This window comes from Carassius auratus, unplaced genomic scaffold, assembly GCF_003368295.1.
Source record: "Carassius auratus strain Wakin unplaced genomic scaffold, ASM336829v1 scaf_tig00011294, whole genome shotgun sequence".
NCBI lineage: Eukaryota > Metazoa > Chordata > Actinopteri > Cypriniformes > Cyprinidae > Carassius > Carassius auratus.
The window spans coordinates 318242-338101 of NW_020524189.1; the positions used below are offsets into that span (position 1 = coordinate 318242).

Genomic DNA, 19860 nt, shown 5'->3' on the forward strand with positions numbered 1-19860 from the left:
AAAATAGATCAAATTTGTGCTTTAGATAAAAAAGAAAGAGTGAATCCATTTTAAATTGCAGTGCTTACTGAGTAGGTGTCTGAGTATTGGTACATCATTCTGTCCTCAGTGGTCGGACTGAGTGTCTTGGGGTCAGACAGAGATCGTTGTGAGGCCCTTAGTGATCTTGGACTACTGAGATGCCTCGATGAATCAGCAGTAAGCATCTTCTGTGAGCTTTTTCCAGGGGACACTGGTGAAACTGGGGAGCATAATACCTTTGGAGATTTGGTAACTAACAATGTTCCAACATCGTCAGCTGTCAGGTGTGTGCTGACACTTATCTCAGAAGGAGCTGGACGTCTTTTATCTCTGTCTGACATAAATTCTGAATCACTTTCTGTTTGGCCCTCTCTGTGTAAATCTACTTTTGTGTCCAACTGAGCCCGCACAGGAGATCTCCTTATTGTCCCTGAATGCTCTGTCTGAACTGAAATCTCTGCTACAGTCTGAATTGCAATACTTGATACCTTGGAGCTTTTTCCCTTCTCTCCATCAGCATATCTACTGGAACGAGACCTGCGTCTGCTCCTAACGGGGACATCCCATTCATCCTGATCCTCATCATCAGTTTGCACACAGCTATCTACACTTCTCCTACTTCTTCTCCTTCTACCAGAAGGAATCTTTTCAACCCCATCTTCATCATCCGTTTGAACACCACTCTCAACCAATTTCTTTCCACTTAACCCCACACTTTGATCTTGCTTGGCTGTATCTGGCAAGTTTGTGGACAACTGCATTTGATCCTTTGTCTGAGCACTCACTGATGCAGGAATGCTTGAACTATACTGTGTAAAAGCCCCAGAAGTTGTTGTTTGCCAGTTTTGACCTGATGTAGAGACATGGGTGGACACTGCAGATGACGCTGAATTTTCATCCTTCACTGGCCAGTACTGTCCATTATCTCCCCCAGAATATTTTGAGTCAAGTATGATGTCTGAGCTCAAGGGTGGGGAAATACACTTACTTGGCCTGAACCCGTATGGGTATATCTTTTGCTCTTCTAATTGTTGCTGGAGTTGCTGCTGTAATCGATGGATTTGCTCTAACTGAAATTGCTGCTGTGCAAAAGTTTCTTGCTGAAGAATCATATGGGTTTTGCGTTCCTCTTCTTGCTGCATTAGAAGTTGCTGCTTCATGTTTTGAAGTTCCTCCAGCTCCTTCTGAACAATGATCTGCTCTTGCTCACGGTAACGCTGTATCTCTTGCCTCTCCCATTCAAGTTCTTCCGCTAGACACAGCTGTTTCAATTTCTCTAATTGTAAGAACTCATGTTCAGCCTTGTACTGTTGGCTCTTGCTGTCATCTAAATCAGGGAAATTCTGGGATACCAGCATGTCCAGGGAGGCTGCTATTACCTCAAGAGTAGCATCTGAGTAGAGCTCAGGGAACGCTGTCAGGGAGGGAAGGAGATTGGCTAATGCAGAAGGTAGAATATCCTTTGATAATTCAGGCTGTGGGAATATTGAATGGTCTGTGGCTGTGGTGTGTACAAAGCCATATGGAGCAGGCTGATTTTGAAGTGCTGAAAATGGATCTGTAGAATTGGTGAGACTATTATATGTTGTGCTGAATACTGAACCTGGTTGGGTGGTAATTGCATATGTGGAGGGAACGGGTGCAGCAACAGATGAATAAACGATTCCATTTGTCGATCTTAGTAAACCACTAATGGCAAATGTCGTTCCTTCAGAATATGGAGTAGTGGTGATCCCAGTAAATGCCAAAGTGCCTTTCTTTGAGTAGTCTAAGGCTTCTTCTGTTATGTTAGGAAAACAAAAATAGTAGCATCATCAGCAGTATCTAAATGAACACTTGCTCTGTTTCATGCAACATTAACTAATGAACATGAAATAAAAAGTCAAATAGCATGCAAAGATCTTGTCAGTGTCATCAGATTAGCAGGATGCAAAGCCAAAACACTGAGGGACAACATGGAGGCAAATGCATGCATCTGTGTTTGAAAAAAAAGAACAGAAAAAGACAAGAATGAAAATCAAGACATTCAGTGCAAACATCACAAAAATAAGAGACATAACCAATAAATAAGACATTAACATTCAAATAAAAAGTCATACTGACCTGTTGACATTTTAGCTGATGTCAAATCAATAGCCCCCTCAGATGCCCCATTCTGATATGTGAATCCATTCTTTCTTTCATAACCAAAGAGTCCAGCCTCTCTGAAATCACTGTCAGATATCGAAGCCTTCATGGTAGTGAGATCTTCAATGACAGGTGTTGTGTGATTATCAATTTGATAGCCAATTTGATTGTCTGGTTGTGTGGTCACAGGAGGTTGTGTTCTACAGCTCCCTGTGAAAGGAATCCTGTAAATAACATCACAGCAAGCAGTCTGTCTTCCAGATGTTAGATCAACTGGTGTACCATCATCTTCCAAAACAGTTGTGACCACTCCAGAGGACGAGGACAAAGCAACCATGGTTTTCATTGGCTTAGATGTGGTGAGGTCTACAGGTCCAACTGCCGATGGCTCTATATGTATTGGTTTACCACAAGTGCCATTTGTGAAGCTCACTGGGGCTATAGTTACAGGCATAAGAGTAGGAGCTGTGGTTGCAGCTCTGTATGAAAGGTTAACAGGAATCTCTTCACTGGTTGCAGGCTTAGGTTGTGAATTCACAGGTCTGTACACTATCTGTGCAAGTGGCTCAAATGGATTATATGTGGTAAGTGGAAGAGGCACTAAAGCAGCATGCCCTAGGTCCAGAGGCTTGTCAACTGGGTTGTTGTTGTAGGCAATTGTAGCTGTGCAAGTGACAATTGTTATGCTGTCAGTTACAACAGAGAGTGTTGTAGTAGGGATTATTTCAGCACTAAGATTCACAATTTCAGGCTGTACAGCAGTGGCCTGTCGCCCACTTGAGTCACTTGAGAAGGAAGACTTATTTAAATCTGGGGCTGTCAGATCCATTCCTTGGTCAGTCATTGTAACATTGACTTTAAATGTGGTAAGATCTATAACGTCACTAGGGTAGTATATTCTTCCATTTTGTTTAGGCTTTGGATGGACTTCTGGCTGGATTGTGGCTGTAGCACCCACAGGTTCATGTATGGATTCGACAGGAATCCTCTCCTGGACAACTGACACAGTTGTAGTTCTTTGTACTTCAGTCGTGACAACTTGGGTTACAATATTAGGCGATGCATCAGGATGCTGCTCAGTTGTTGAGATTGTAGAGTAGACTTGGCTCATGCTTGATATAACTTTATCTTGTCCACATATTTCTTGACTCTCAATAGATTTTGTAAATTGTGTAAATGTGACTGGTACTGGTGGCACAGTTGTTGCAGACTTCATTGCTGGGATTTCTTTTTTTTGCTCATAAACTGCTTGGTGCCCTCGAAGCTGTGTTATTGGTACTGGTAATGGACCCAGTTCAGGTAAGACCTCTTCAGAAGCTGAGACTATTAGTACTTCTTCCATATCCAAACTAGGAATGTCTTCATTTTTAGCTGGGATTGGAATCTGGGTTATTGTTATTGGACTAGAATATGTTGTTTGCATTTGTTGCATTTCAAGTTCATGTTGCACATCACTCACTGTATTGTGAGGAACAGAATCAGCAGAAACTCCTGACAGTGGAGCTAAGAGAAGAGGAGAAATCAAGGAAGGTGTGGGGTACACTATAGCTGAATATCCTGTTGGTTCCATAGCAATGGGCGGTGGTGGTGCTGCTGCAACAGGTGCTGCTGGAATCAAAACAGTAGGTGCAATTACAACTGATGCTGTATCATGTGGTGTTATAATTGCAGATGGGGAATTAATTGTATTCTCCATTGTGATATGAGGAACAACAGCCATAGACTGTGCTACTCCTGGTGATGCCACTACAAGAGGTGCTGAAACAAATGTTTGTACAGAAGCAACTTGCAGCTCTGGGACTGTTACACAAAGATCTGTAATACTTTGTCTTGAAACAGCAGCTAAAGTCTCTGTTGTGACTGAAGCAATGTCAGGTGACATCACCTCAAGGGGCACAGCTGCATTTAAAACTGAGGAAAGCTTTGGTGGAGCTGCTACAATTTGTGCAGAAATTAATGACACAGGTGCATCCACTGAATCTAGAGCAAACACAGATTGAACCTGCTGTCTGGGAGTTGGCAGTGATGATCTTCTCATCGGTGCTTGAGTTGTAATGCTCTCAACAGGTGATCCTGGTTCTGAGGGCAATGTTATCACCACATATGTTTCAAGAGTTCTAGCAAATCTGGGTGACAAAGGTGATTTTGGTGATGAAGCACTGTGCTTGGTCTCTACAGGGGCAGTCAAACTTAGTGACAATGCATTTGGAGGTTCCCTTGTTCTTGGCAAAGTTGCAGCACGAACTGCTTGAACAACTACTGTCTCAGGGCTAACTGGTGGCTTAACGCTCTCTCTTGATCTGTGACTAAATACCAGTCCTGGTGGAATGCATACAGGTTTGGGGGGAACAGCGGGTGGGGATTTGTGTGTTGGGGTCACAGCTGATTTTATATTTATACTGGCCACATTTGGTGGGGGTTTGGGTAGAGTTGCTGTAACTGATGAGGGAGTTGGAATAGTCTTTTGCTGGTTAAAATCAGCCTTGGGTACTGCGGTATATGGCAATTCTGGTGGTGAAGCTTGAGGAGGTGGTGGAAATGAAATCACTGGTTTATCTGTTCTTTCATGAGAAACATGGGGTTTTGCAGATGTCACACAATGTGGAACTGTTGAATCAGTGATGAAACTTGACATTTCGCTTGGATAGGTAAAAGGAGAAACACTAACAATAACAGGGTGGCCTCTCCCATCTTCAATAGTTGTTTTAAATGCCACATTTTCAAGATTTGGCAATTTAACAACAACTTGACCTTGCTCTGTCTGTACAGGAGAAATTATTTGTGAATCTGGCTGTTGGGAAGAAATTCCATCATCTGGTGCATTTTCTTTCTGAATTTCCACCATTGTTGGCTGAATATTGGTCAGCATTGATTGAACTGGTTGGGAGGATGAAGTTCCAAAAGCAACAGTTGTAGTAACAGTGGGAGAAACAACAGAGACTGTCTTTGCAGCAATATGCTCTCTATGACCGGCTGGAGGTAAAATAGGGGCTGCCTGGCCTAACTGGGGTGCCATGTGGGATCTGGTTTCTTCTGGCATCTGAACAGAAATCTGAATAGAAACACTCGTTGGTGGTTGAGTCTCTTTTGCCGAACCAGGAATACTGGATTGAGCAGATGGTGGTGTGACCACTTCAACAGCTGAGCTAGTCTGGTCTGTAGAGATAACCTTTGCTGGTATCGGGGCTGATACCATTGTTGGAACAGAAATAGGTGCTTGATCCACTGCTGAAACTGTAGCTGGAAGTGGGGCATAGGTTAGAGAAGGTACTGGAAAAGTCCCAGAGATTGATTGAGATGGAGATGTAACCAGTTCTGGCATTTGGACAACAACGGTGGTAGGTGTAGGAATCTGATTTCTGAGTGCAGTGGATGGCAGGTTAGGCGCTGAAACTTGAGTTTGTTCTAGAACTGGATGGTCTAAAGCAGGGGACACAAGATCGGGCATTTGAACAACAACAGAGGTTTGTGTTAAAGGTCTTTTCTGAGACTGAACAATGGGTGTAGCAACATTAGTATTATGAGTTTTTACATAGTCTACTTTTGGATCAATTATTTGTGCAACAGCTTGTTTGTTTATAGAGTCTGATTTAGAATCTGAAAGTGATTCATGTATTGCACTGGCCAAAGGTTTCTGAGCTAAATCTTGATTAGCTGAATTCAGTATAAAGGATGAAAGACTATCTGGAGTAGGGACCGTTTCCTGTTTAGGTTGTGGTATAACTGTTGGTTTTGGTGCAGGAATTGGTTTTGGACCTGGTGTTGGCTTTGAAACAAGATTTTCAGAAGGAGTCGGAGTGCCAGCATTTTCTGAGACATGTGGTGAGGCTGGAATGACCGGTGAAGGGGATCCAATAATATGTGTGGAAGGTGCAACAGGAGCACTTGCTGATGGGTATGTTGTGGCTTGCTCAGACACCAAGTCTGGCATGTGAATTACAACTGGGGCAGAAATTTCAGCAACACTGGGGCTAGCTGGAGTGGTTAATTCAGATGTCTGGTCAGAAACCGGAGAGGATGATGGTGCTGTTGTTAGTTCTATATTTGAATCTGGGGATGAGACTGTTGGTGGAGATAGTGGTGATATTGCTGTTGTCTCCACAATATGTTTTGATGAGGGAACTTCACAGATTACAGAAATGGGAAGATTCTCAAATGATTCTTCTGGGTCTTGTGGTTCCTCTTCACTTTGAGGGATATTAGTTGGCTCAGATGACATTTTTTCCAATGTGACACAGTACTCCTCTTCAACTTCCTCTTCACCAGAGGAGCACTGGGTAATCTTTAAGTCAGGAATTGGATATAACGCTTTATTCCCAAATGCATCCTGAGTCGATGTGGACTCTGTAATATAAGGCTCCAAAATGCATTCTATAGGTTCAGCAAGGTTGTCTTCTTCCCCACTTGAAGGGATGAGAATCACCTCAGGGGAATCATATGATGACTCAGACACAGTTAGAGGGGAGGCAGGAGACACAGGAGTTGACTGTGTTGGACTTGTTCCCGGTGTTAAAACATCTTGCTGTGTCTTCAATTGCTCTTCATAGGCATTCTCTGTTGGTGACAGTGGCTTTGCATTTTTATCTGTAATAAGTGCATCATTTCCAGAAATAGTCACATAACAAGTGTCACTGACATCAAGTGGCAAGGATGTGTCAACCTTTGTTGCATGTGTTTGCTGAGTCTCCTTCTCTTTTTGCAGGATCTTGCTCCTTTTATGCAACACCTCCTCATAAGCCTCATCTGGTGTCATAAGTATTCTCACCGACTCATGTTCAGACAGCTTTCTCAAATCTTGCTCATGGGTGACTTTACCAAGAGCTGTTGCAGCCTGTTCTTGTTCTTCAACTAAAGTTTCATAAGCATAGTCCTCTATTAACATGCCTCCGTATAATGGTTCAATATCGGGTGGTGTGAATTTCTCTGATGTTGTGTATTCCTGTGCTTTCTGCAGCATTTCCTCATATACCTCTTCAGAACTCTTTAATGGCTTCTCTGCAGCATCATGTGTTTCAGATGATAATGTTCTGTATTCTGCATTTTCTGGTTCAGATTCAAAACTAGGTGAAAAGTCAGAGAAGGAAGAGGACTTCTGTTCATCCATCCCTGTTGCCTTCCTTAATTTATCAGTTTTAATCAAATTATCACGTCTCCTTCGCATGCCCAGATCATCTCTTTCCATCTTAAATTTTTTTGTGGCCTTTCTTAACTGCTGCTGATCATCTCTTTCTTCTTCGTGATCCATGTTTTCACCCTCCTCACGTAACTCATCATCCTCAGACGAGTCCTCTATAGTGGGAAGGGCTTGGCCATGAGGTCTGTGTTTTGCCTTTCTTTGCTGTCTACCCTCTGCTTTTGCCTTTTTATGACTTGGGCTACTATCACTGTCTTCATCAATAGAGGATACGGAAGTAGGAGAAGCTGTTCCTGGCGTGATGCTAGACACCTGAACACTGGACGACCCATCACCCTTAGATGAGTCTTCAATCAGACTCTCATGTTCCTCTGTGGTCTGTCTAACAGGAGTTTTTTGTGTAATGGCTGTGGTGTCATTAGCTATGATATTTTCATTGTCATTTGACACATCTATTTCCACTCTGATTTCTTCTAATGCTTCTGGGACAGGGATGGCTTGGGCAACTTGATCATCTTGGTCACGAGAAGACAGACTGATATCAGAAATCTCCTCAGGCTCTACACTAAGTTTCTTTAGAACATGTTTAGTCTTCAAGGAATCATCAGATTTTTCGACGTCTCTGGTTTCTTGCGGTGTTTGTTGTTCTTCTCTGTGTTTTTCCTCAACAGAAGGTAAGTTCTCCTCTTCACCCATGCACATAAGTTGTCTTCGTATGAACTCTTCGTCATCTCCGGAATTTGAACTGTCTAGTTTGTAGTCCTCACTGCTGGAGGAAGCAGGCCTCACTCTTCTTCTCTGTATATGAGGGGAGGGTTCACTCTCACTGCTGTCCTCATGGTATTGTTTTACACTGTCTGATGTTCTGACAGGCAACAGTTTTGTCGTAGTTTCTTTTATGGTCATTTCACTGACTCTCTGTATCTCCTTAAGCTCCTCCTCAGCCGAGCTGTATGATTCTACCGATACCGGAAAGATGTCCTTTCTATGTTGCTCTTTAATATCTGCTTTTAAGGTGTCTACTTTAGAAATTTCTGGAAGACTGCTATCTATCTGTACCACAACATCTTTTTGTTGTCCTTCTATTGCAGGTTGAGTGTATGTATCCTCTTTAACCTGCGGAAAATGAAGAAAGAAAAAATTGAAAATACATGAAATTACTATTGTAGTAATTCCAGTATTGTCTTAAAAGATGCTTGCCTACTACTCATGCCTAACAATTAATTTTACTATAATACAATAAAATAATATAAAACATTTAAATAATAAAACAAAAAAACGTATTGCATTGCTCAATAATATCTATGTAATAATATATCTTTACCTTATCTGTCTCAGTTGACACTGCTGGAAGCATAGACATCGGTTCTTTCTCTACTTGTGTCTCATCTGGGACTTTGTCTTTGACTGTTTCTTTTAAAGTGACTGCAGCAGAAGTAATAACAGCTTTCTGAGTCTCTGCAGCTGATATTTGTGCCACCACAGCGGCCATCTCTGTCTGCAGCATATCTGCATTAGGAACAGCAGGGAGAGGTGCAGGGAACACTGGAATGGTCACCACTGCCTTTGCAACAGTAGCAGGGATGGTTTTCTCCTCCTCTGCCTCTGATGGTTTTGGCTCAGATTTTGGCATAGGTGTCTGTGCAGAAGTCTCAGACAGCTGTGTTTTGGGTGTGACTGTAGGCTTTTCTTTTGTGGATACTGGGCTGGATATTGTTATTTTTCCCATGTCTCCCAGCTGCCCAGCTAGAGCTCTCTGTGTTTGACAAATCAAACACAACCACTCAGTCTGCAAAAAGACATACAATGAGATTTGATAAATATATTGCAAATCATTATTTAATAAAATATCTCAGAAATACAGGTGTCCTATTAATTTAGTGTCACAAAATATTCTGATGGTCCTTACTGTTGATGGTCCATACCTCCCACCCAAATTAAATATTTTTTAAATAAATTACTAACAACCTTATGCCAGGGTTCTGCCCTGGCAGCTTTGTCTGTGTTGTTTTTTTTTTTTGTTTTTTTGTTTTTGTCATTGCTTTGTCTTTGTTTATGCCTGCCATGTGCTCCTGTGGTCCTTCTTTGTTTCCCTTGATCACGTCCCCTCTTGTTTAGGTCTCGTCTTGTCCTCGTTTCTGTAATTGTGCTCACCTGGTCCTCGTTTACTTTCCTCCCATTGTATTATGCTGTTTTTCTTCTTATGGTTACTGGTTTGTCTTGTGCCATAGAGATAGTTACTGACTTGCTGCGCTATATTCCAGTTGTGCCCTGTTACGGTGTATCCTTGTTGTAGTTTGTGCTCTTGATTTTCTGATTTTGGTTTAGCTCCTCTGTAATCTTGTTTATATTTAATTGTAATATCATATTTAGTTATTATCGATCTTGTTTCTACTCTCGAACTGTCTAAATTTTATACTTTAGATATTTTTCAGTCTAAATTTGGATATTTACATTACGTTTTTGTTTAGTTTTGCTTTGCTTTTTTTCTCATCTTGTTTCTGTGTTGCACTGAGTAGTAGTGTTGTGTGGACTTGAGTGGTGCCTTGTGTATTTGTTTGTGCTCTGTGTTTTGTGATTCGGTATTTCATTCAGTTAGAGCAGCACTAAAACACATGTCTCTGTTCCTACAGGTGACTGTGCAAGGTTTTGATGTGTGTGGCTACTTAACCATATTTTAGGGACAAATTTGTACCCAAAAGTGAGCTAAACCTGACAAACTCTCCAAAAATCTCTATTTGGGTAGGTCCTTATTTGTAAAATAAAGTAAAGTTTTTTTGTTTTTTTTAATATATATTGTAAAAATGCAGACCAAGGGGTAGGGGTTGGGGTTTGGGTGTACGGCAATAGCACATACAGTTTGTACAGTATAAAAAGCATTACACCTATGGAATGCCCCCATTTAGTTAAGTAAATGTGTGTGCGAAAAAGAATGAGGAAAAAAATTGAGGACATGCTATGATTCAAATACACACATAGAGAGAGCTTCTTAACAGTAGATTAGGGTTTATTCCCACGTCCAGTGACGCAAACAAGCCATACTTCGTAGGCACATGGTCTGACTTGAAAACTTCTCTTTATCATGTAACACTCCCTAAGTCTCTTTTGACATACTCAAAGGCTTATTCACAAAGCAGTGATTATAGAAACTACATTTTCTTAGAAATTGCATTGTAAATCACATAATTTCAAAAGCATGGGGCTTGCAAATGCAAATGCATTACAAAGGAAAGAAATTGAAAGACAAATCACAAGACTAACTCTAGACTGTAGCCACAACTCCTTTACAACATGGCTATTCTATAAAAAATGCTATTTGTATTTAATTTATCTCGCTCTAATGACATTTTACTAATGATTGCAACAGAAAGCTGACAGATGTATTCTGGATCTTTTTAACATTATGTACTAGAAAGAAGAAATAAGGCATAACCAGATGATGGTAGACACATGTAATCACAGACAAAGAGGATAAGTCAACGAGTTAGATCAAGACAGCCTTCCTCTTCAGAGCGCCTGAATTACAATAAAATATCAGACTGAAGAACAAGGGTTTGACTGGGTCATTACAAAGTGTCACCATGGAAACCAGATAAGATTTATGTCCCCAACAGCTCCTTTAGCTCTGTTCTAAAACCTAGTGAGCTGCCTACCTAGACAGCATCTTAGGCATGCTTAGGTAGACTGAAAGCATTACAACTACTCTTCGGACAGAAGGCATAATTGATAAAAAAAATAAAAAAAATAAATAAGGAGAATTCATTATATAAATAAAAACATTATAATCATTTTGATTTTTTTTCTGTTAATGTACTAGTTGGCTCAATATTGTATGGAAGTATTTTTATGCTATTGAACTGTACTCTTAGCAATGAATTCTACTGAATTAAAAAACTTAATAGACAGCAATTGATTGAAAAACTTTGTAGTTCTTATGAATTTGGGCAAATTAGTGAATAATTAGTAGTAACGGGGGCACATTGGTGAGACAATTGCCTAGAGCAGCTTATTTATTGAGAAAAGCTCAACACTTCTGAACAAGAAAAGCTTAATGAGACTTAATAAATCCTGTAAATAATACAGGAAATATGAACATGATATACTAGAAAACTACTAGCTTACCAGATATTCAAATTTCCCTGTTAGAGTGAGATAAATTATCTCACAAACACAGCCATAAGATAAACAGAAATGCCCATGGTTGCATACTAATTTCCACACTGGCTATGGCTTAAGTCAAAGGTGCAATAATCACCTCTAATGGAAACTTGACATGCTTATCCATACGCAAATCGAGGAGAAGCCTAATTCAATGCACAGGCCCATCAGAGCAGGGAGACCAATCAGAAGATTAATCAACAATAAAAAGAACCAATCAACCAATCAGCATTTACGACTTTGTGAAAGAATCCTAATCACTGCTGATTTTCAGTACTATGTATGCCGGCAATGTAGAGTGATCACAGCCTACAAATAAAACCACAAAAACAAAAAGACTGAATTGTGGGCACAACAAAAAGGAAAACATCAAGCTGTCTCATCTTTATCAATGTGCTAAAGGATGCACAGAACTGCATATTTTCAAGCCTGGGTCTTTAAAATGAATAATTTAGATTTTTTTTTTTTTATTCATATAAATCTAAACAGCACGCCGAATTGTATTTTATTTTTACTTTCGCAGAATAAACTGATATGCAACCTGTATTAACAGAATATGGCGATTCCAGTTTTTCCTTATAAGAATATTTTGCTAACATTCAGAATCCAAAGTTGCAGAATATCTTTAGTCATTTATAAAATTCTTCCTCTACATTATATAAATGCTTCCTCAACTTTACTTTGTCTGCGAAAATAGAAAAGGACAACAGCAGAAGTATGCTTTTCAGATCAATCTAACTAATGTCATGGTGATTACTTTCATTCTACAAAGAGTAGTCAAGGAGAGATATCATTCTCTAAGATCAATTATGTCTGCTCAAGCATTTGGGAAGAAATGTCAATGTCAGCATCCTTGAATAACGAAGACATGATTCATTTGTGATACATATATTATTAATTGTTGGGTGATTTACACTTTTCATTATATGGAATATAAATGCCCAAACTACTAGTACACTGGTACAAACTCAATCTTACAATTAAAAAATAAATAAATAAAAAATACTAAACAGTTAGTTGTTCTACAACATCACATTCATATTTTATTCAGTACTTCAGACTATATGATTGACAAAGACTTTATTTTGTATGTTTGAAAGAAACTTTTTCAGAACTTCCATAATTTTTTTTGTTTGTTAATAATATGTGTTATATTTATAATATGTGTGTGTGTCTTCCTCACAATTGCAAAACCACATATATAAATTTCTTGAAATACTGACTATAACCAAAAATGTATTCACTACAGAGATTTTTCAGAAATTAATTTGAATTTACCTTTTATGAAACAATTACATTTGCATGGCTTTTATAGTCTTAGAAATCAAATTTTTAATTCTTTCATATTTTCAGATTTGGACTATGGAAAACTTGCCCTCAAGGGCACTACTGTGCGAGAGAGGCTTCTTGAGGAATAGTGCTTCTAAAAAGGTTCAACATTCAGTACTCTATAAATGCAGTAAAAAATATATAATAAAAAAAATAAAGATGAGATACTTATGTGTACTGAAGTTTACTGCTGCATTATGTGTCCAATGTTCTTGTCTGTCATTAACTCAAATTTTATGCTGAGTTGTTACCATCCTAGCACAATGACCGCAAATGCATCTCCCTGCCTGCCACAGCTGGTTCTGAAGCAGCCAGGCCTGGCTGAACGCCACACAAAGTCCTTTTTAATTACAGACAACCAGCAAGGACCAGCAGGCCTGGACACAGGCCTCACATGAGCCTTTGTTCTCAGCGATTAACCCCAGAAAAAACACAATATAAGACTCATCAAAGCCTTGCATCACCACAATAAGGCACTCCGCTGAAGGAGATATCTGACCTTTTACCTGTTAAATCTGTTCAACTTCAACCAGCCAGGATGACCTGGAGTAATAGCGAATGGCATAGCTATACAAGTTGCATCTTTTCAATATCTGAAGGCTTTACTCAATAGAGCCTGTTACTCTCCAGCCATCTAGACAATTGCATTTTCCTTAAGAGCTCCTTAAAACATAGTTATTCCATTCATCTGCTAAGGGTAGCACAATCTGCAATGCCAAAAGCCATTAGGATAATAACACTTTGTATTCAACATTCATTGCCGCAAAAGCTCGCTCCCTAAAGCTCTGTAAATGAATGCATACTGACGGAGTTCCAAGCTGCAGCTGTTTCAAAGAGCCCAAATATACTGTAATTGCATTTTGTAGTAACGTGCCACAAATTTGCATAATATTCTAAAATATCTCACACGACATACCAGGTGAAATAAAGTTGCATTTTGTTATCCTGTCTGTTCTCCAAGATTTGGATTTGAGAAGTAAGATAAATTTATAGCCAAAGTTATATATTAGAATTGCTATTCCTTCATGGGACCACAGCATTGCAGAGCTGCGTCTGACACTGTATTGATTCCTGGAAGCTGCCTTTGGCAACGGTTGTAACTGGCTAATATAGTGAGCTTTAAACCACCCCCGCAGTGCTACAGTCCCAATAAATCAGGCCCCATGATAATAGAGAATCTTGACCTACTAATCTGTAATAAGCAGAGTGCTCGGGCACTGAAGGCACAGAGCCAAACCTTGCTGCCCTACGGTGTGACAGAAAGCAGATAAACAGAGAGAGAGGTGTAGAGAAGGTTTTTTTTTTTTTTTTTTTTTTTTTTTACAATATCCTCTTTTTATTCTTGCATGCATCAGCAGAATGTATAATTGAAGACACATAATTTGTCTTGGGTACAGATTTAAAGACAGAAGATGAAAAATTAAATATTTAAAATTTTCTTTATAAATGACCAAACTATGCTGAGTGTTTCAAAATGCTCTCTGTTTGTGCCTTAGTGATGTTCTTTCGACTGCTCTCATTTGAAGAGTCAGACATGCACAGGCACGCTGTGGGAGCATCTAGAGAGCTCATTTGTTTATAAAGCAGCTTGTGAGAAGGGAAAAGAGTAAGGTGCATCTCGCTAGTCTCGCCTCAGACTATTTATACACTCACCGTCTCCTCCAAGGCAGCCTCCTTTTTGACTCAGGAACAGTTGCCGTCTGCATTAAAGAATATGAAATATCTCTTTCTGCAGCTATCTGTGATTCCTGCAGCATTTGCAACAGAGCCAATCTCATGCACTGGGGTGTGTGCAACCTATACATGTAATTAAGACTGTGTAGGTCAACGATTAGGAGAATTAAATTAGATTTGTTGCGGTGTAATTCCTGAAAATTGCGCTTGGTGCAGAATGGTTCTAAAATCATTCCAATATCTTTTGTAGAAATAAATGAAAGCAACAGACTTATATCTCGTTATCTATTTATATTCCTATGCATTAAAAACATTGCTGCAAGCAGCAATTATGGAGCCAAGCAAACTTGTGGAGTGGAATATTGTAATGCAGAGCAAATTTGTGACATATACCTTGTAAGGCTGCACAGATTTGTGTAGTCATGACAACCGCTGACAGCTAGGGTTTTGAAAACAACTGGTTCAAAGGCTAGAAGCAGATTTATTATTGAATTATAACTTTTTACATAAAGCAATACGAAATATTTTGTTTCAATATCCTCACTATTAACTTTATAACAAAGATGTTGAAGATTGGACGAATGTTATTTGTGGTAAAGAAAAAAAAACAGTATGCTAATTGGTTAAAATTTGTTGGTATATGATTGATTCTGAAAAAAACTGGTAGTCATAGTAGTCCCTGGTCTTTGACAGAAAAAGCATTATCATCAATATATTGCACTACTGTACACACAAATTGTTTGGTATATCATTATATAAATTAATACATACATACAAAATAAGTAGGAATCCCATAAAATCTGTTAGCTGAGGTTAAAAATATGCTCGACGAAATTAAAACTATATAACTGTAAGGAATCAATTGAAATCACCAGTTATTGTGATGTTCATGGAATTAAAAAAAAATAAAGAAAAGAAGAGTTTTTTTTAAACAGAAATATTTTGTGATAATATAAATGTTTCACTGTCACTTTTAATCAATTTAATCCATCCGTATAATCCTTAAATCATATTTACCACAAAGTTTTGACAAGTAGTGTATCTAAAACTTATTAAGTGGAAAAATGTTTCTATAAAGAATAACTAGACACTCTTCAATCAATGTGCCAATGATTTACTGTACATTTCTAGGGGCTGCCACAGACTAACAGGCAGAAAAAAACAGCAGAGGAACAATAAGATGCCTAACAGATATAATATATGCCTACACACCTTTGTTGCGGGGCCCCATAAAAAGATTGGCTGTTGCCCCATGCAGGTCAGGTTATATGATAGAAGTTAGATAATTGCATTAAATAAGTCTAGCAGGTTTTCCGTGCCTCTCAGAGTCTCAGTATAATAAACATAATTTATTAGCAAGCAGAACACCTTGAACTCTTCCATGCACTGGGATGATCATATTACTGTGCATGAAGCATCCAGGGCACAAACACACAGACACACCAAAACACTGCATGTGCGCACACACAAGACTAAGAGGAGAAAAATAGAGATAAAGAAAATGTGCACGTAGTGACAATGGCCATGTTGTGTAAACCACCAGAGCATTGTTCTGTGTTAATGACATGACAGAAAACACAAACCCATCGAGGGCATACACAACTCTCTTGGGCACAGCTGGGCTGCAGTGTATTACCACCAGAGGAAAAATGAGGAAGCACAGCAGACAGTAACCCCTGCAGCTCTGTCAATTATTGCATATAAGACCAAACAGAACACTTTGTTCTTTAAATAGTTTCATATACAGTAGCTATGTAAACAACTGCAAGGAACTGAAAGCTATGGAGTTAAAATGATGTCATTGCATATGAAGGGTAGGAGTTGTGGAAGGGTACATAAAACTGTAAGCGTAAATTAAATTTGCATGCGTAAGATAAGCTTTTTGAAGGCGTAAATCGCGTTTCAAGTGTAAGAAAAAAATGATTTGCAGAATTTCACTGTCACTCATAGGTGTAATTCAAGTATTGTGAAACTGCAGCTTCATGCTAAAGCAAAACAAATATGACCTGCATGCTTTTGACTTCCATTTTTCTGCGCTTACACTTTTGGTATGTTGTTTTTGTGAAAATACGGTCAAAAGTACTGCAAGCATGTGAACAGTGATTTGCAAGCGAAAACAACACTTTAAAGAACTGCAAAACAGATCAGCTGCACTGAATCAGTCTGTGTGTGTTAAAAAAAAACTTACTGTTGCAAATGTCTAAATGACGTGTTGTGCACGTGGGGCAAAAAGTTCCCGAAATAAACCAATATAAATAGCTCCATCTTTCTTTTCTCTGCGCTTACAATTTTGGCACAATTCTCTCACTGACTGAGATTTGCAAGCGTGAAGGAGAGGGCGGGTCCACCACCTTCTTGTAGCCAATCACATGAGGCTCTGCTGACTCTCCATTTACTCCCATCTGATTGGAAAATTAACGTATCATGTCCCAAATTTAATTTACGCTTAGAGTTTTATGTATACTTCCACAACTCCTACCCTGCGTATGCAAATCTTTATGACGTCATTGTAACTCCATAGAAAGCGTAATCTCAAGATCAAACAGACTATCCATTGCAATGAAATTGCAGTAAATAATTCGGAAACAGCTGGATTTCTGACATCAGAAAAAAGGGAGATATATAATACCAGGAGAAAACTACTGATTTGCATTCCCATTCATCTTAATGGTAGTTGCTTAGCTATTGAATGACATTAAAGGGGGGGTGAAATGCTATTTCATGCATACTGAGTTTTTTACACTGTTAAAGAGTTGGATTCCCATGCTAAACATGGACAAAATTTCAAAAATTAAGTTGTACGTTTGAAGGAGTATTTTTGTTCCAAAAAAACCTCTTCCGGTTTGTCACAAGTTTCGTAAAGTTTTTTTCGAGTAAGCTCTGTGTGACGTTAGGCAGAAGAGCTCGCACTTAGGACCCATATAAGGAAATTCCTTATATATCTCCCTTTTTTGCGCTCCAGTATAGCAGAGCACTGAGAGGCTGAGCACAGCCTGATCAGAGCGAGAGCGTCGCGAAAAGTCACAAAAGAAGTGTGTTTTTGGTTGCCAGGGCAAGACAACCCTGCACAGATTACCAAAAGAGAAACAACATTAAGGGACCAGTGGATGGAGTTTATTTTTACAGAGCATCAACGGAGTTGTGCAAGTGTTTTTGTTTGTTCCCTGCATTTCGGATTGCACATCGTTTATTTCTTAAGGATAATGCAGTCCCAACGGAAAAGGGTCACAATTGTTTGTTGGAACCACATGCGGTGAGTAAAACTGCTTCAAATATCTCTGTGTTGTTAACTTAGCTATCAGCGCGTAAGCACATCAAGTAAACAACATGCGATGTTGTCATCAAACTGCACTTTCCACATGTACAGCTTAAAAAAAAAAAAAAAAAAAAAAAGACGACATAAAGTGGAACTTAGTCATTTTCCAAAACCGCTAAGCAAATATATACAGTTTCAGTACATACCACATAGCATACCGCCTTTGCCTCTGGATCTGTGTCACAGCCTCTGGATCTGTGTCACAGCTTCCACATGCTCTCAACTCAAAAGCCTACTGGCGCTCGTGATTCTTTAGCTCCGCCCACACGTCACGCCTCTAGACGCTCGTGTTTTTCCTGGAAAAATCGGTACAGACTATCTTTCTCTTATAAATATAATAAAAAAAATGACTTTTTGGAGTTATGAAGGATGCAGTACTACTCTATAGGTACTCAAGATTAACAGGATATTGAGTGAAAACGAGCATTTCACCCCCCCTTTAAGCACTAAGGTGGAAATGGTACTGTAAAATTAATGATGAATGAACACAGATGCTTTCGGTGAAAGAAACATTGACTATAAAAAAATAAATATACAGCTGGAAGGAACTGAAAGCTTAACTACTGCAATAAAGCAGCACTAAATAAATCAGAAATGGTTGGCTTTCCGACATCAGAAAAAAATAAAAAAAGATCTACAATACCTAAAGAAAGCTATCAATTAACAGTCTCACTCGTCTCAATGGCAGTTGCTAGTCTAGCTCAAGTTATTACTGTGCTACAGTGGAAACGGTAATGTAAAACTAAATATCATAAACATTTTTGGTGCAAGAAGCCTTGACTTTCATATTAAGTAGACTTGTAAATATATAAAATGTAAATGATACATATAAAAATATTTATTTTATTGTATATAAATATAAAAAATATATCTTTACATATATTGGTCACACACGCACGCACACGGACGCGCACGCACGCACGCACGCACGCACGCACACACACACACACACACACACACACACACACACACACACACATACATACATATATATATATATATATATATATAATGCTAAATTTGTATGATATGACCCCCTTAAATGTGTGACTGTGTATTATCACACTTAAAATTGGTTAATAATAATTTACCTAAATATAACAACATTATTATATCATTCATATATAACTACTCATATAAAAACAATGTCTTTATTTTTCGTTTGTCATAATTGCAAACAGTAAGACATCAGCATAGGCTGTTAGATGGCATACAAAAATACATGGGTCCCCTTGGGTCCAGCGACAGCTTTCTTGGAGCTGCTGTCACAATGCTAGCTGTGGTAGATTAAATCTAAAGCTATTTTTGGCCAATAGTGTGCCAGATGCGGACATGGCATATCACTAAATATCTTAACATCACACATCAGCATTTGAAGCTATGCCTACAGCTTTACAAATGACAGATAAGTGAATGTGCAATGTCATTCAAAAGGTTGTTTGGGCATGCACTGTATTTTCCAATTAACATCAGAAGCACATGGTCTGTTTCTTGTGTGAAGGTGCAGGATTGCAGAGGCCAGAGTTAAAGGCTCATGTTAAGGGCATATTAAAAGAGACTGACTGTGTCATATCCAAAAGGGCAGGATGACAGTGCAGTGCCAAATATGATTCAGCACTGAAAAATGCAAAGCTGTCTGTTTCTAAGAGGACCATCTTCCGCAAATAGTTTTTATATATACACAAATAAAAGAAAATGTTCTAGGCAGTGTGACTGGCAGTGTGTCTATCAAATCTATGAATACAGTAAATAGCCTGTTTATAAACCACTAACTTTCAAAATATATAGAAACACTGCAAATAACACCAACTGATAAAATGTCCACATAATGGTGCATACTTTTTCCATAAGCAGACATCAAATTGTATCATCCTTTAATTGGATCTACAGTGGACACAGGTGTACTGAACACCCCAACAATGTTGATTATATCATAGTTAAATTTACCCACCTATAGCTGTTTCTACACTGCACACAGCTGCAAATATACTGATTACAATTATGTGGCATAAATGTATTTGCACAGATTCACAATTTCTGGAAACAGTAGCTCACATGAGACTTTTCATTAGCATGCACAGCAGGCAGAAAATGAGATGCA

The 19860-nt window shown here is 38.9% G+C and overlaps 1 protein-coding gene across 5 annotated transcripts in view; it reads right to left on the reverse strand.

The window, feature by feature from the left end:
* Positions 1-19860, reverse strand: part of LOC113073054 (protein piccolo-like) — a 74108-nt gene that overhangs the window by 21168 nt on the left and 33080 nt on the right. For all 5 annotated transcript variants that reach the window (XR_003280446.1, XM_026245928.1, XM_026245930.1 and 2 more), the window contains exons 16-18: positions 8607-9071; positions 2125-8398; positions 69-1801 (exon numbers count right to left, since the gene is read on the reverse strand). Coding sequence is in view for 4 of the 5 variants with exons in the window: in XM_026245928.1 (XP_026101713.1) it covers positions 69-1801; positions 2125-8398; positions 8607-9071 (8472 nt within the window). In the remaining variant the exon portion in view is untranslated. The remainder of the gene's footprint in view (positions 1-68; positions 1802-2124; positions 8399-8606; positions 9072-19860) is intronic.